The sequence below is a fragment of the Ylistrum balloti genome, unplaced genomic scaffold (genome assembly GCF_031769215.1).
Source record: "Ylistrum balloti isolate Yb309-2 unplaced genomic scaffold, AGI_CSIRO_Ybal_v1 Utg370402, whole genome shotgun sequence".
Classification (NCBI taxonomy): domain Eukaryota; kingdom Metazoa; phylum Mollusca; class Bivalvia; order Pectinida; family Pectinidae; genus Ylistrum; species Ylistrum balloti.
The window spans coordinates 619,541-637,895 of NW_026782275.1; the positions used below are offsets into that span (position 1 = coordinate 619,541).

The 18,355-nt window shown below is 33.6% G+C and overlaps 1 protein-coding gene across 1 annotated transcript in view; it reads left to right on the forward strand.

The window, feature by feature from the left end:
- LOC132554418 (gamma-aminobutyric acid type B receptor subunit 1-like) overlaps positions 1–18,355 on the forward strand; it is a 167,997-nt gene that overhangs the window by 77,822 nt on the left and 71,820 nt on the right. Inside the window, exon 2 of the mRNA XM_060218737.1 lies at positions 3,384–3,518. Coding sequence (XP_060074720.1) covers positions 3,384–3,518 — 135 coding nt within the window. The remainder of the gene's footprint in view (positions 1–3,383; positions 3,519–18,355) is intronic.

Below are 18,355 nucleotides of genomic sequence, written 5' to 3' on the forward strand. Positions count from 1 at the left end.
AGTACTGGTGTGTACCCACTAAACCAACACTGTACATGGAATTTAGACAGCACCTGGTTATATTACAGTACTGGTGTGTACACACTAAAGTAACACTGTACATATAATTTAGACAGCACCTGGTAATATTACAGGACTGGTGTGTACCTACTAAACCAACACTGTACATGGAATTTAGACAGCACCTGGTTATAATACAGGACTGGTTTGTACCCACTAAACCAACACTGTACGTGGAATTTAGACAGCACCTGGTTATATTACAGGACTGGTGTGTACACACTAAAGTAACACTACATGGAATTTAGACAGCACCTGGTTATATTACAGGACTGGTGTGTACACACTAAAGTAACACTGTCACAATCCCCCCCTACTCAAGGGGCTGAATGGTGGGGCCAGAAATGAGTAAAATTGACTGAAATTTCAAAGATATTCTACTATTCATGCATGGAAAATGACATTTTTTAGTTTAATTTAATTTAATTTAAGCTTGGTAAGAAGCTTTAACATCGGATTACAGTTAATGTTAAGCACAGTTTAAATTTGAGTTATGTGTACAATTATGTAGACAAAGCTATCAGACTTTTTTTTGACAAAATTATTTCAATGACATGTTACAAGAAGCATTGTAACACGGGTGGATATTTAGGCCTTTGGGCCTCTTGTGTCTTCCAATAACTGTCACAGAATCTTTTTCGAGAGTTTCAGAAGTATTTAAAACATGCAGTAGCCAAGCTGTTTGGAATAGCCTCTCGTTTCTTGGTAGACAATGAAAATCTAAGTTTTCCAAATCATTGAAAACTTCAGGTCATACCCGCAGTGGCTAGATTTTCAAATAATGGGTTTAGAAAGCCTTTAGCCTCAACAGTTTAACTTTTTTCCTGGTGTAATGGTGTCTTTAAAACAGAAATGAAAACCTTTAAAGTCTGCCATGTATACTTTGCAGCTCATTCTTGAACAGTAGTTGGTATTTTAGGTTTCATTGTATTTATAAGTTTGAAGATGTATCTAATTACTGTGAAAGTACAAAATCTCTGTAGAATGGGAGGTTCTGCATTATTGATCAAAAAAGAATTGTAAGTTATCAAGGATCAATAGGTAATACATTCTGATTGGTGTAGAAATGTCTAGAAATATCTACTTAAGTGCAGCCGGACTTTATCTCCGTGGTATCAGTTATCACCAGAAATTCCGATAATGTTTGCTGACATTCTAAAAATAATTTTTGAATATTTCCTTTTTTATGAAGATAAGTGAATTTCAAAGGTTTCTTTGGATTAGTGTTACAACCAACCACACAACACAAATACAGAGTGTACAGATTGAAGTTATATTCGATTGCAATCCTGTTCGTGCAGTAAAATCTTTATGGTCAGCTTGGCCTGTTATCAGCGTCCGCTAGTGAAAGCATCACTTCAGATCTCGTGTCTTTTTTCATTTGAAGCTCTTGTTTTATGAAAAAACAAATCACTTTATTTCACAAGATAAGTATCTGCACCAGTTTCTTAGGAAACCAATAAAAGATTCATTTATTTTGCAACGATCATATGTTCAAGTGTATTACAGCTTATGATGGTCCTTATACTCTTTTTCTATCCTTGCGATGTGCTGTTAAAATTCAGACATGATGTTAAGCTTACTGTATGTTGTGTACTCTGTCGGTAAAGAGCAGTGTAGTATGAATGAGTATTGGGTGACACAGAAAGAGCCTCTTGTAAGTTGTCCAATGTTGACCAACAGCCTTCGCTACTTCATCCCAGATTGCTTAGCCCAAATAAAACAGTGTGACAAAATTCTTAGTTCTGTAGCATTTTCACTTTGTGACTTCTGTATTAAGGTCTTGAGCTGAGGTCAGATAGGTTATACATCTCAGTGATCAGAAAAGTCATTTACATTTACTCTGTACTGACAAAGGTAAGTGATTAGATGAGTACAACAGTGACCGTAATGGTTGTCAATGGCTTCAAGGTCATTAAGAATTTGAATTTGTACAATGCCAGTCATATTTCTTCAGGTAACAATGGAAAAAAAATTGAATGATATTGATATGCTTTCAGCTAAAGCACAACAGAAAGAATTTTCTGAGAAATTCAGATATGTAGAATTTTATTGAGTTTTAGTTTCAGATGAGATATATGAAATCTAGTCTCCGAAGTTTTTATTTTTACAAGAATTAAAAATAATCAAATTTTCCAGAAAAGTTTCATAAAATTACCTAAGAAATGAAAACAGATTTAAGACACCTTTCGTCACGCACATGTCTCAGATAGATTTCATTTTGACAGGGTCAACATTAATGTAGAAGACAAAAACTAAATGAAGCAGCCATTTTCTTGCACCATTTTAAAAATTCATGATGTAATGTGATTGTCCATATTATGACATCACAATCAATTTCTAATTGGCACAGCCAATAAAAAATGTTTTACAGTATATTACACTACTGACATATACCTCAAAATGTTGCATATGTGAATTTAATGGAATAACTGGTTGGTGATAAAAAGTATATTGTAGTAGAGTCCTTTAATAACACAGATTGCTAAATTTGAAACACTGATGTTGAGAATCATCTTCTACATGAAAGCAAGCCACAAGCAAGTCTTTTCATTCCATGGATAATAAAGATAATGTTACAAAAGTATAACGCCAACAACTGGTGATATTGCTTGATAATCATTTTTTGATGCTTTAGCCTCCTTGAACACCTTGTTGGTTGATAGAGTTATCTCCTCTTGACGAATGTCAGGGAAGAGATCTGCACTTATACTTTATTATAACACAGTATTCTAGCTGCTACATTCCTTTTGGGTTTTTTGTTTAAACCAAGGACTAAAATGATATCTCAGACAAGTTTTGAGTTTCAAGGTCAAGGTCATTGTTACTATTTTAAGAAAGTCCAGGTCAGCACTTTGTTGTATCATTCCAAGGCAGATTTTGATCTAACTTCACATATGAAAAAGGACCATGATATCACAGATAAGGTAGAGATTCAGGATTATATGGTAAAGGTCACTGTTGCTTTAAGATAAAAATTACCAGTACTCTAGAGGCTTCATTCCAGGAGAAATTTTTATTAAACTTCACATCCACATAAAAAGAACCATTTGTTTCACCAAACTTCACAGTCACTTTGAAATCTTCTTTATTATGCAAAGGTCAAACCTGTAGAACCAGCAGGGGATTTTTATCGTTTGTTATGCCTTGTTGATTTAGAGATAAGAAAGAGTTAAAATATTTCTTTAGAATTAAAAACTTGGTACCTTTGATATGACTGCACCTTTTTTAATAATTGATAATTGTTATGCAAATGACATCAGGATGTTTCATTCTGTACTATAGAATATTTGTGATATTATCAATGCTCTGTTTGTTGACAGTGTCGGCCAGGGCTGGGGACCAAAGTGTTATATCAGCTGCTGTACCAAGAGCCCACTAAGATGATGGTGTTGTCTGGATGCAGTATTGTGTCCACTTTTGTAGCCCAGGCTGCCAAGATGTGGAACCTTGTTGTGGTGAGTAGTCATTTAGATTATAAACCATCTGATTACATGCATTGATTTCACTCACTTCCTTGCAAAGTGGTGGAGAAAATATTAAAAGGAGAGAATAAAAACAAGATGAAGTCAGCACCTGATCTTTATTTCATCTTTCTGTTTACGATTTACTGTGTTGTTATAGATTAAAAAAAGGCCTTTTTGATAGATACCTGGAGGTATACTCTAGAGTATATATCTAGGAATTTGAAGGAAAACAAACTGTAAGATTTGTCATGGTGTTGAATGATACCAGCATATGATCTGTCATGTGAAATCGGTCTCTAGAATATCACCAGTTCTGTTGCTGTACATCACTCACGAAAGGAGTCAGAATCTCTAGCAATCTCTGCAGTGTTATTTCTCTTTCATGGACCAGCGGCGGGATAGCATTTTTATAACCGGCTTTTACAGAGAATTTTACGGTTTTTAGTGTGTGATGGTGGTTGAATCAACACACAAAAATATTTAAGCTCCTTTTTTCAAAAACTTTCAGAAAACTTTTTAAAAAAAAAATCCTGTGTTGCTATTTTCTCGATTATAACAAGTTATCGATATCAATTCATTCAATATGCTGTAGAAATGAAGTGAAAACAATAATAATTGGACTTTGTTGATTTACTTCGAAAATATCCTGATTTTATCAGGAGTATTTTTCAGAATTTTGAGTAGAACAACCTGATGTGAAATGTGAAGTAAATAGCCCTATATTGGTGTTGTAAATGTCCAAACAATTCTGCATGTGGATCTGGATGTGTAGCAGGACCAGCAATATAGACCTAATGCTTGTAACGTTTAATTTGTCATTTCTGGTGACTTCGGTAGCAGAAAACAGTTATTTGCATTTTTACCTGAAATTATAGTTCATGTTTGAGATAAACAGGTATAGTGGATTGGTTATGAAAAATATGTCATTACATGTATATATATTTATAAACTACATATCAATTATATTGATAGTGGAGAAATAAAAATTGCATAAATAAAAAATTTCCACTGATTTCTGGCATGTGATTGCTATTATTACCAGCTCAAAAAAAATGCTTAAAAATGTAAAAATACTGCTAATTCCAACCTAACACTTCAACTTTATAGAAAAAAATTATTTATGAACTCCTGTCTCAAAATCGACACTACTGTCACAGCAACAAACTGCTGACATTTCAGCAAATTCCAACTTGGAATGCCTTCACAACTTGACCACGTGTAAACACAAAGGAAATTTCAGTACCTGTGAAGTCAGTTTTTGGTGTGTAAACACAGATTCATGACTACTCAAATAGTAATCTCCAACACAACATAGTAGCATTTTAAATATCTTTCTGAAAAATATGAAACCCTACATAGTCCACTTCAATATGACAGGACCAATTTTAGCAAGGATTAATTTTAAAATTTTTAATTAAAATCGTTATAACTGGATAATCTAATGAACAAAAATATCACCCATGGCCACACTGTGTACTGCTACCATATTTATAAATGAGCATTATGACATATATACATAGTATTCTCTTTATACATATTATCTACAATATACAATTACCAACCTTACCAATGCTTTGGCATAGTTTTGTCATTTAAGATGGAACAGCAATTGTGTACAGGTCTGAGACAATACTGAACGTTACATGGAAAGATCCTATTTGTCCAGATAAGGTTATATGGTGAAATGAAGTGATCTATATTAGAAATCATTAGCCTTGACATGTGAACCAGGTGATAAATCTTTAATACTTTTTTCCTCTACAATTATCAGTGGTCTGTCAGTCACGGATATATAAATTACCTTCACCTCAAGGCTGCCGCCTCTTTCAGTGTTGGGTTATATCAATTACTGTGCATAGACTGCATTTAATTACACACTGAACCATGCAATGGGTGCAGTTAAATGCATTCTCTTAAATTTACTTGTTTGCTTGTAGAACCCCTTAAAACAGAAAATTCATCACCTCGTGGAGACATTACAATATGTTTGTGGATTTTTAACAACACGTTTTAAAGGTCAAAGTCACAATAGGTCAATTGAAAAGTCATATTTGTTCAATTGGTATTCATTTTGAACATCTGAGAATTTTGTTTATGAAATCATTACCTGCATTAAATGTAATTAAAAGCTTTCAGGGATGGAATGAATCTAAAATTACTGGAACCTTATTAGGGATTACATTGTTAAAAAGAAATTTGTAAACACAATAACCAAGGTCACTTCATGAGACCAAGAATAAAGTGTGAACTGTCAACTCAAGGGGATATCTACTATAGTTGTCCTGCAAGAAGCTTATTTCCTCATCACATACATATAACATCAGAGTCAAATTAGGGAAGGATGAGGGGAGAGGGGGGTGGGGCTTATTGAAGGTAAATTATACAGCATTGTATTTCTATACAATCTAAAATGCATATATTATTGCTGGATCAATACTAACTATGGTATAGTAGAACCTCTCAGAGTGTCACTTACCATTATCATATGTGTAAACTATGGTAGAACCTCTCAGAGTGTGACTTACCATTGTCATATGTTTAAACTGAATTACTGGGTGTTCTCAGGTTTAGCTATTTTCGAAAATAATTAACAAAAAATTGATACGTTTATAAATTTAAATATTTTGAAATATAAAAAATTGATACGTTTATAAATTTAAATATTTTGAAATATAAATGGAAAATTGTAGTTCAACAAATATTGATTATGTTTATAAAACATGCAGCATATATAGAACTGTTAGGTTGGAGATGAATATTGTTAATGTTCAGCTGAATTATTTAACAATTAGAACATTGCAAGTAATATTGTTAATGTCCAGCTAAATTATTTAACAATTAGAACATTGCAAGTAATATTGTTAATGTCCAGCTAAATTATTTAACAATTAGAACATTGCAAGTAATGTTGTTAATTAGCTTAATTATTTAACAATTAGAACATTGCAAGTAATATTGTTAATGTTCAGCTAAATTATTTAACAATTAGAACATTGCAAGTAATATTTTTAATGTCCAGCTAAGTTATTTAACAATTAGAACATTGCAAGTAATATTGTTAATGTCCAGCTAAATTATTTAACAATTAGAACATTGCAAGTAATGTTGTTAATGTTCAGCTAAATTATTTAACAATTAGAACATTGCAAGTAATATTGTTAATGTCCAGCTAAATTATTTAACAATTAGAACATTGCAAGTAATATTGTTAATGTCCAGCTAAATTATTTAACAATTAGAACATTGCAAGTAATATTGTTAATGTTCAGCTAAATCATTTAACAATTAGAACATTGCAAGTAATATTGTTAATGTCCAGCTAAATTATTTAACAATTAGAACATTGCAAGTAATATTGTTAATGTCCAGCTAAATTATTTAACAATTAGAACATTGCAAGTAATGTTGTTAATGTTCAGCTAAATTATTTAACAATTAGAACATTGCAAGTAATGTTGTTAATGTCCAGCTAAATTATTTAACAATTAGAACATTGCAAGTAATGTTGTTAATGTTCAGCTAAATTATTTAACAATTAGAACATTGCAGGTTGCTATGTTTGAACTCAGTAGTCAGAATCTACAAATTGGTTTGATTATTGGAAGAATGATTTTTCATTGCACTGACAAGCTTCGGTAACCAGGAATTCAGAAAAGGTTTAGTTTGAAAGATGAGAGGTCTAATAGTCATACACTGTGTGTAATATGTCTAGTCTGTGAACTCTGTCGCTGATCAAGCAGTGACGAGACAATCTAATGAGGATTCCACAGAGATTAATCAAAAGTTTTAGGGCTGAAAGTCAACAAACCATTAATTGTCTCATCATGTAGGCAAAGTATACTGTGTTATGGGGCTGTGTGACATTATCATTTAGCATTAGGTTAATGCTTGATAGATTACCTGTCTGTACCAATACAGGTCAACTATTGGATGATTAAATACAATAAAATAGAAGATATTTTCAGTCTTAACATGGCAAATAAATTTTGGTATAATTTTGGTAGAATAGATGTATATTCACGACCTCATAAAATTGCATGTACAGACTTTCTTTTTACAAATTAAGGCCTTGACATTTTTTAATAATTTTTAATAATGTTTTAAGCTGCTCTCTGGAAAAAAATCAGAAACAGTGTTTGTAAAATCATTAAGACTGTACAAGGCTTACTTACAATCCATATGTATAAAATTGGAGCCGCAAAACTCTTGAAGTCTCTGTCCTAAATGAAGAAACTTGGCAAGTGTGTTCAAGCTTCAATAGGATACAGATTCGCTTCGATGACCAAGTGGCTATTCCTAAGTCACTTAGACCAGGTTCCTGGATTCTTTTATGTCATTTGGTATATACATAATCACTGCTTCCCGTTAGAGTGTACAAGGTGAAGCTGTAGAGAACCAAGGGCACGATGTCTACACTCGGTATGTGATAGTAATAGGAATGAGCAATTTGTCTAGGTCAGGTTATTTCTGGCCTTAAACTTTTCTTTAGAATACAAAGAACTGATGTCCTTCCAGTAATGTTCTCAAACCAAAAAGTCCCCTAATGTGTACTTGTTAAGTATAATAAGTTTCATGGATTGATGTTTATGCTGTATCTGGTACCCTCACAGGCTTTTTTTTAACATGGTGTAAGATGTTTATAGCTTTCATTGGTGATTTGGACTTTGTGATGTAACACTTAGGATACAATATGATATATCATCATCTCCTTTCAATGTACAATGCTTGTAAGTATTGTATGTCATTAGTGCTCTAATGGCGCAGGGGGTGGGGGCTTCAGGGTAGCAGTTCTTTACTATTCCTAAGGTCAAGGTCACTGTTTCTTATAAATCAAGCCATGGGATATTATCAGGAGAAGACATACTGAGGCATTCCCTCTGGGTTTTAGTTGTGATCTGATATATAGATATCTTTACTCCGTATTAAGATAAAGAAAACTTTGATATGACTGGGTGAAAGTATCAGGACTATGATACATTGTGACTGGTTTAATTCTAGTACTTATAAATCAAAAAATGTTATAAAGGATTAAACCAATTTGATAACTTTGGAATAATATGTTAAAAAAAAAGGTTTTAACATTTTACATTAATTTTACAGTTTTGTTCTGTATTACTAGTTTTCCTTAGCCCGATTGCTTAGATATTATACCATTAAGCTAGAAGTCCTGGGTTTGATCACTAGTGGAGGCATTGAAATCACAATGAATCTGGTTACATTAACTACTATATAAGGACCTGAGACGTAATGACAGCAATACTTTGTCTTGCCATTTAGTCCACATGAATTGCTGTTACCCCTGAAACCTAGGAGAAGAGTTGGTATTTTCCTAGATCATGTGGAGCTGTGTGCCAAAGATAATGACCTTCTGACCTCTGTTATAATTGTATGTTTTTTTTTTCCAAGGTGGTAAATGGTGATTTAATAGTTTGCAGTTCACACCATTTAATTTTGATAGCCCCCCCTCCCCCTACCCCTTCTGTTAACCTTTGACCTATATCAAAGAAAATGTTGTTTCGGCTGTACTTTGGGTATAGGTCAACCTTGGTGAGATGGTTTGTAATGTATTTAAAGTAGATCACACTGACCTTCATTTTTAACTTTTGACCTACATCAAAGAGAGTCTGCCTGGGCTCTATTTCCTACACTACTTTTCTCTGGAACTTCATAGATACTTGTGGTATGGATTCACTTTGGTGAGGCAGTGTCTGATGTATCAAAACAAGGTGACCCTAACCTACATTTTGACCTTGACATACATTAAAGAAAAGCCAGCTGTCTCCTACACTACTGGTTACTTGAGCCTGTATGCTTGATGTGTGGGTTCACATTAGTGAGGCAGTGCATCAATGTGGGACTGTAATTTGCCAAATGTTCAGAAATTATGGCATATTTAGATGTGTACATTCCTTAATTCTTAGGTCAGTTCAGTGAGTTTAAATTTTATTGTATTTGGCGTCATCTCTGCCAAGGTCAGTTTTGCTGTCTTCTTTTTAAACTGTAGTTAATACTTGGTTTAGACTTTTTTTAATTGTTAAGGATCTATTAAAGATATTTCAATAAAGAATGTTTTACCACATTATGTATACATGCTGGAAATCTGACCTGGAATTTTTACCACTAAGGGCATGTTACATGTTCCTTATTGACGTTAAATCGATTAGCATACAGCCTGACTATTGATCACGGAGAACAAGGCCAAACACACAGCAGAGGCATACTCCATTAACCTGTCTACTCTTCTGTTCTATTCTTCCTTCATTTTAAAGCATGTTTTAAAAACTGTCTGGTGATAAGTATGTTACAAAATTTACCATTAAAAAGACATTGTGGAAATGTTGGCTTCTGGAAATCTGATTTGGGAAATGTTACATCATTATAGATATGGAAGAAATGCGAGGATACATAGATGCTCTAACATAAGCAGTGACCCATTTATGGTTATAAGAATAAAAAATTGAAGTAAATGCAACTGCTGATGTGCCTAATCCACACCCCCCCCCCTCCCCTCCCCCCACCACCACCTTCCACAGATACATACAATTTTTCTTTAAGGAAAAAATGTTAAAATCTTACCAAAGACATGGAGATAATGATAGCTTAGTCTAACTAATGCCAACAGGCCCAAAAGTAGAAATCATGGTGACCTTTGTAAAAATTTTTGTCATTGTAACTCCAAGACATACATGACTTCGTACAAAGTTCAAGGACTCCGGTAGACATCACCATAACATTTGTTCCGATAAAGATAATATTATAGTTTAAGTTAAATGTTGCACTGCAGTTCAGATAAGGTTAAGTATTTTAGACTTTCAACATGTTAAATAAAGATGGTGAGACTTCAATAGCTTTTAACTCATTAGAGTGATCTGAGATGTGTAGATCCATGATCTGTATTCAGAGTGGTGGTTGTATATCAGGAACCTAAGGTCATGAACCATCCAGGGCTGACCTTGGCTGTCCTGATTGTATCCTTTCCTGTTAGTCCCTTGATGGCGACGTACAGGGCTTCCACATGTTCTTCAGTGTGAAAGTCACCATACATTACCTAGAGATACTGCCTCGGCTGATAGACCCAGCACATATGCTGGAAAAGATTTGAATGTACAACTGAAGATAAAGATAGAATAAAGATATCACAACACTCCAAGGAGATTTGTTTATTCTAAATTAATGTTTTATCAGTGAGAAAAGCTATTGTATCCATTATGCGTCCACCCTAGGAGACTACCACAGAGTTTGATATAAAGAATGTTGGATTCATTATCAATGTATGTGATTGGTAATGTTAGTCATATGTATGAAGGATAAGAAAGTCTTGACTAAGACTTTTATAAGGGAAGGTGTGTCCCCAGTAACCTAATACTGATTAAGTCATCCTAGGATTTAAACTAGGTTTGTGATCTATCACGTAATTAGGATACGGAAAATATTTTCATTACACTTTGATTTGTGATATAAATTGTTAATCAGGATATGGTACTAAAGCACAAACACTGTCAGTTGGTTTCACTAGTATGATTTACTGATGACATTTATAGCTTAATGACTGCCAGCTGTCCTCAAACCTCACATTACGATTCCATGAAGAACTGTAGAATGGTTTACCATTTTGTTAATGACTGTTATTTTCTACCGTGACTATTGGTCCTAAATGATCTATTAACCTTGAACCTCATTTCTCCCTCAGTGACTTCCTTCATCCAATTACAGTACCTTGTGAATTTGTGTTCTTGGTTGATAATACGACTCTGTATGTGTCATTTCAGGAGAAAGTTAATATAGGATGTTATGCAAGTTACGCGTCATCAAAGTTAATATAAGAGACACACAAGTTGATGATACCTTTTAATACAAATTTAGAATATGGTTGATACATAATATTTATATTGCTTTTTCTGATTGATAGCTTTACTATTTAGAACAAAAACAAAACCCAGTATTAAGGACCAATAACAAAGCATCTTCTCAATTGCCTCACAGTAGTAATAAATGTGTTTTTATACAAGAAAAAGAACAGTTTGGACCTCTGGAGAGAAGTAATTGTGGTGATTTATTAAGCCACCAAGCATGATATGACAATTTCCAACAAACCAGAAATGCTCCCAGGGAGTTCGAATCAATTTTCATTTATAAAACAGTTGCAGAATTATGAAAATTGTCTGTGTAAAGTATGCAAGCTGTTTCTTGTTAAGTAGGTAATGCCTTATTAGAAGAATTTGATTTGTGCCGTACTAATGTAATTATGTGTCCAGGCGTGATCTGGTGTTGTATAACCAGCAATAAATGTATGTCCTGTGATGACCTAGGTCTGGAACAACTGCTGAAACAGCAGAGATTGCAAATTTGTGTGAGGTTTGTAATGCACTGATGTGGTGAGTAAAAGTCAAAATGCTTTAAACAAGAGACTGGAGGTGGGTAACTTTCATCCACAGCAAGAAATGATGTCTTCAAAAATGTACATAATGTTGTGTTTTCATACAAAGTCACATGAGAACTAACGCTTTTCCCTATTTAATAAAATTGCTAATGTGTCTATTTCCATGTCAACGAAAAAGTGTCAAAAAGGTGTTGGTAGTTTTTGTAAACATGATAGAGAAAATTCTGGAGTGCAAACGTACGTAAGACACTGACAGATTCCAAGGGTTAATAGGAAGAGTCTTTCCAGTTGGCAGGTCATTTTCGATGGCAATGATCAATGGTAATGTTGTTGGTTTTGGATGAATCACAGACCATTGCCTTCTATTGACTCCTCCATAAACTTTATTGGGGTGGTGTAGCTGGATAAATGTTTTCATGCAGTTGGTGCCAAGGGACCTATCAATCCAATCTTATAGTTGTTTAAACTAAACTCCCGTGTCAGCCTATGTTCTTGTAAGATCCTAGTAAGGTAGAGTGTAACACACTATTGTAAATGTGAAAGACCCTTCTTGGTTCAGTAAGCCAGCATCTGTCTTTTCAACTCCAAGTTATTATTCAACTTTCTTTTTATATTATCAAACTTTCTGGAGGTTTATTTTACAGACAGAAGACATTATCAGATTGGGGCACTCCATCGGTGGTCCGTCCATCTTTCTCAAATTTCATTTGTAGGTTCCCCTTGGTCCCTAGCTGATCCAGTTTGATTTTTGTTTTGGTTGAATCAGAAAAAAGAATATGGCCGAAAGGTTGTCATCTTGGGTTTTTATAATGAAATATTTTTATCACAAAATCTCGAGAAATCTGGATGGATCTCTCTCAAATATCATATGTAGCTTCCCCTTGGTCCTGTTTGATTTTAAGACTGATTTTAAGACAGATCAGGAGGACAAAATGGCTGACAGTTGGCCATTTTGGATTTCAACAATGAAAGTATGTTATTTCTATTTCTTTATTAGTGTGAGATGGATGTCTCTCATATTTTTACATTTAGGTTCCCCTTTGCTATTTTCTTCAACAAATGAATTCAATCCCGGCTCATTATATTCAATCTTAAGATTGTTATTAATCAGAACATCAGTGAACACTACAGTTAAAATTTTGGATTTTGAAATTTTTTTAACTTGAAATTAAAAAGTTTTCAAAATTAGAAATTAAAAAAGTTCAACATTAGTGTTTAAATTTTATTGGAGACTGAAATCTTCTGATTGAAGTTTCATTCAAATTCTAACTTCAAAAGTAGTTTTGCTGAAGAAAAAAAAAGTTAGATGCTTTCTTTGATCCATTAAAGATTACAAACATCTTTTAGGTGGCGTTCATGCTTTTAAACAGGCTATTTTACACTAAAGTGTCTCAGGAATTCTCTACTGGAGACAAGATATTGGATAGAAGGTCTTAAACATAAAATGTGTTGTACTTTTTGTAGGCAACAAATTGATGTCTTACTCTAATGCTTGTTAAATATATATTGTTCTAGCTGTAGTAAAACTCCAGACACCTCAGAAAAATATAATCATAGATAATTTGTGATGGGGACTTTTCATGACTGGACTCGGGGAAACTGTAAATAGTCATTATACTGTACAGATAATGTTATCACTCCTTCATTATGTTACCACCGATTTCATCAGTCCTAATGAGGATCTCTAAAGCCGTCATTTTGTTGTCTGGGAACTCCCAACACACTTCATGACATGGCTGTCAGTGCTTTCTTAATACAACCAACATGTCAATGAACGTTCATATAGTTTACCAGTGGCTTTGTACATGAAAACAGTGATGTTTTCTTCTTTCATGTTCTGTACTTTTACAGTGACATAGTTTGTATATGTTTTTACCATGGATTTTCCTAAGTTGCTTCTTTGGGTTCAAAATGTAGGCCCTTAACATCACTGACAAGTCCTAGAACGACAAAACAGTAGTAAAATGCAGTTTAATTTATTCATTTTTTCAATCCACTAATTCTACATTTTAATCAAAAGATACCATTGACTAGTGTTTCTTTTGTAGTGTTCTTCCACAAAATTCAATTCAATATTATTCAATTCCATTTATTACCTGGTGTTTGACAAATACAAATTTTGTTGGTGTTCTGTGTTTTTACCTTTATAGTTTACTTGTCACGGGAGCTTTTACCCCATCTGTTGATAAGATTTTATGCTCCTTTGATTTCATAGAAATATTTAAACTTTGACCTATTTAAATGCTGTGCTCATGGCATTCACAAACTGAGATATGTATATAGATTTTGATTATTTTACAACAACTACAAAACAAGCTAGCAGATTATATTAATCATTTATGTTAAAGTTGATGGAAATGCTTGGGAGGTTGACCAGCCTGAGATACTTCATTCAGGTTGTGAGATCTATAGTAAAATCTGTTTGAAAGATCTGTTACTTAATTGATATTTTGGTATATATTTTGAAGCATTTTATTTGCAATTCAAAACTTTCATATTCCTTTATATTACATTAATAATTCTTTTGACACAAACAAATTTCATGACATTTTGTATACCTCTCGAACCTCAACCTTGGCCAAACACAATCTATACCCAAACTACATGAGAGAATTCATAGATCATTTATGTTCACTGATAAAAGTGACAAGAGGATTACCAACATTATCAGTGAAAGAACAAAACTAATGTCTCTGTTACTTTTCCTAAATTTATGCAAGCTATTATGCCTTCTGATGTATATCGAAATTTCAACATTTTTCTTATCTAAAATGTGCTATTTTTTTAACGTTGATATTTTACACTTTGAAAAATGACGACATTTCCTAGACATTCTTATCTGCTGCATGGTATGGCATTTTGCCATGGATTTAGGAATTCCGTTGTCCCCAAGGTGACACACAAGCTGTCCAAAAAAGGGTATGCAGACATTAACTTTAGGTTATTTAAAGGCGTTACATGGATCAAATTCTAGCTCTCCAGACTATTAAAGTCCACTATATATGTTCCTGTATCAATGATTCACAAAATACACTCACAAGACCCTTCAAATTTTCATGACTTGTTTCATATTTGAAATTAATTAATATGCATGTACAATGGAACCTGCTTTATTTTCCATCCAGTATAATGTGTCATACTGTCTTATACATTACTAACAAGACCTCTGAACCAATTTACTTTATATTCAACCAGTATAATGTATCAACCTCTGTTATGTGACTGTGACACTGGTTTTGGACAGCAATTGTACTGTAGACCTGCAGATTGCAACAATTTAAGTTTGGCACCCAAAAAAAGAAAAATGCCAAAAGTAGCTAAAAATCAAAGCCTTGAGGGGGCAAGATTTGCATATTGAGTTCCTTGTTTACAAGATGGCTTCCAAACAGATTAAGTCAAACTAAATCGTAAGGTAAAGATTGTACAAGACTTTATGCCGGCCATATAGCAAACAAAAATTGCCTTTAATTTCAATGTGAGCTAAATATAAAAAAAGCCAAAGGCAGAAATGCATCAGGATTTCGAATTGTATGGCCCATCGCCGTTATGAAAAAGAAATGTAACCGGAAATGAACCAATTAATGTGACTTGTGTATTGAATGGTTCAAGAGTGCTATTAGCAGGAGAATTGTTGTATCTGGAACCCTTATTAAAAAATAGCATCTGAATTCACAGAGGATTTTATCATTCAAAGCTTTTAATGGATGGTTGCAGAGCTTTGTTAAAGAAGAACAACATGGTCGGTTCCCAGGGGGAGGAAAGGGGTGATGTAACCTGCAAGTTGTTGAAGACGGGAAAACTAGAATAGGACTCTCTGTGATTAGGGATACAGATCTAATAATATATCAAAAATAGGTTCCTTACTCTTCAAGGACACTATGTAAAACAAAAGGTCCACTTGGAGTAATACAATCTTACAATCTAGGAAATCTGAAATGAAATAAGTTTGGATAGTTTTATTACGAGAATTCTAATGTGATTTCTACTGTTGTATTGCATTTTACTAGTATTTTTTAAAAATTCTATTCCACGATTTCTTTAAGTGTAAAAGTAATTTTATATTGATAAAAAACACACACATTTTTAGGTTATCTAGGTCTCATGGTGACCTATTCTAATACCCTTCATCCGGTGTTGTGTGTCGGTAAACAATTTAACACTGGGGCCTGAGGGGTGGGGCCAAAATGGTAAAATTGTCTCAGATTTCAAAATTCTTCTTGAAGACCCAGATATGGTAGAATCAAGTACTCTTCATAAATGGAATCATCTTAAGGTGCTTTACCAAATAGTGAATTTCATGGTGCCAGCGGCTCACATATCCCCATGGGGAGGGGGTAAAGTTTACTATTGGTTATATAGGAAAAGTAGATTTTTGAGTATAATTTGTTTAATTTCTGTTTTTAAAACTTGGTAAGAATTATGAGTGAAGGATAACGGCTTGATGGTATGCCCGTTTTGATCCTGACTGTCCCCCAGGGGCTGATGGGCGGGGCCAAAAGGGGTCAAATTGACTTAAATTTCAAATCTTCTTCTCAACACCAATTATCAAAATGTGTCACACATTTCTTTCTTGGGAGAAATATTTTTTTTAGACTTTACTGTAATTTTCATAGAAAAATTGTAATTTTGAGCATAACCTTGGTTATTTCCCACTGGAAAAAACTTTATAAGAACTATCAGTATAGGATGACAGTTTTGATGATATGCATGTATTGACACTGTCTGTATTCAGTGTCACAATTTCTGTTTCATGACACTTGATAACTATCTTTTAACCTTTATATTCAATATTACTTATCTCAAGTGACGTCAAGGCTCTTGTAATGTTTTAAACCATGAAGTTTTGAACAAGTATTTTATAAGATACATTTGGGAATATTTTTTAAGTCATCACACTGTGCAATAAACAAATACAATAGATGGCATCTGTGATAAATATGAATTTGTTACATTTCTTCCAATACTAAATTTTCATCCTCAAAAAACATTTGAATTTCTTAATTTTCACAAAACGAATGTGGTTTTAATCTCTCTCCCCATCAAACTTTGAAACTTCCTGTAATGTCACAAATGTACCTTATATTTTATCTATAAATTGTTTTACTTTTTCACAGCAAGAAATGAAACTAATTAATGAAGAACAGCATCAAGATTCTTCTGTGATCTTTGAACATACCAAAATAAATAATGGCTTGGTGTTGTAGCCACACCATAATCAAATAACAAGACTTTAAAAATAAACCTTTATTATAGTATCTTTATGTCATAGAAGAAATTGATACAGCAACATATTTTCCATATACTAATTAACTTTTGACAATCATTTGTAGACTGTTGATAACACTCACTTCACTGGGATCACATCAATTGATCCTTATATTTGATGCCTAATCCAAATATTCAATTGATAAAAATTCTGGTATGTATGTTGTGTCTCAAAGTGATAGGGACACTTTGGTGGCCTTCAATTCCAACAAGCGGCCATTTTGGATTTTGACTTTGCAAGTTCATCATCACTATTTTTTTAGAAATAATGCATGAATCTTTCTCAAATTTCATGTATTGGTTCCTCCAGGTCCTTAGTTGTGCCTGTGTGATTTCGGGACTGATCAAAGATATGAAATGGCAGACAGGTAGCCATCTTGGATTTGCCTAATAAAGATTGTAAACTACTGAACTACATAATGGATCTCTCTCAAATTTCATACATGTGTTCCCTTTGGTCTCTACTTATGCCCGCTTGATTTTGAGATTGACCAGATGAAACAAAATGGCTTTTAGGCAACCATGTTTGATGTGGTAGGTAAAGATTATCGCAATTTCTGCAATGGAAAAGAAGATAAAAGAAGGGAAAGGATCCAACTTTAAAGGAGCAATTAAAGATCTAACAATAGTAGGCATCAAGATCTCTTTATTTTATCATCTCCACTTTGTTACTAGTGACACAATCTGAACTTATGTAATGGTCATACTCTAACAAAGGTCAAATTCACCCAATAACTGCATTGATGTTATTCTTACAAAGGTCAAATTCAGCCAATAGCTTCAGTGATGTTATTCTTTCGAAGGTCAAATTCTCCAAATAGCTACATTGGTATCATCCTTACGAAGGTCAAGGTAGTAAGTTCACCAGCGCTAAATCCATGGTACAGGAAATTAATATTTGTCATCATTATGATGCCCCCTCCCCTCTTAGGATTGACTAAGTAGGCCTAACATTCTCAATTTGTTTTCCCAAATTTGTTTACAGTTGTAGTTGACTGAAATGTCATCTTTCCTGTTCAAAGCCGATCCCCAATCCATTGGTATCCATGTCTGGATGTTTAGTCCATTAATCGGTTTTCTGTGCATTAGATAACAGTTTGACATCTGTAATATTTGCCTTTGGTTATCAATAAGCTTTTTTTTAAAAACTTTTCCTGGATCCAACAGTGAAATAACAGTAATC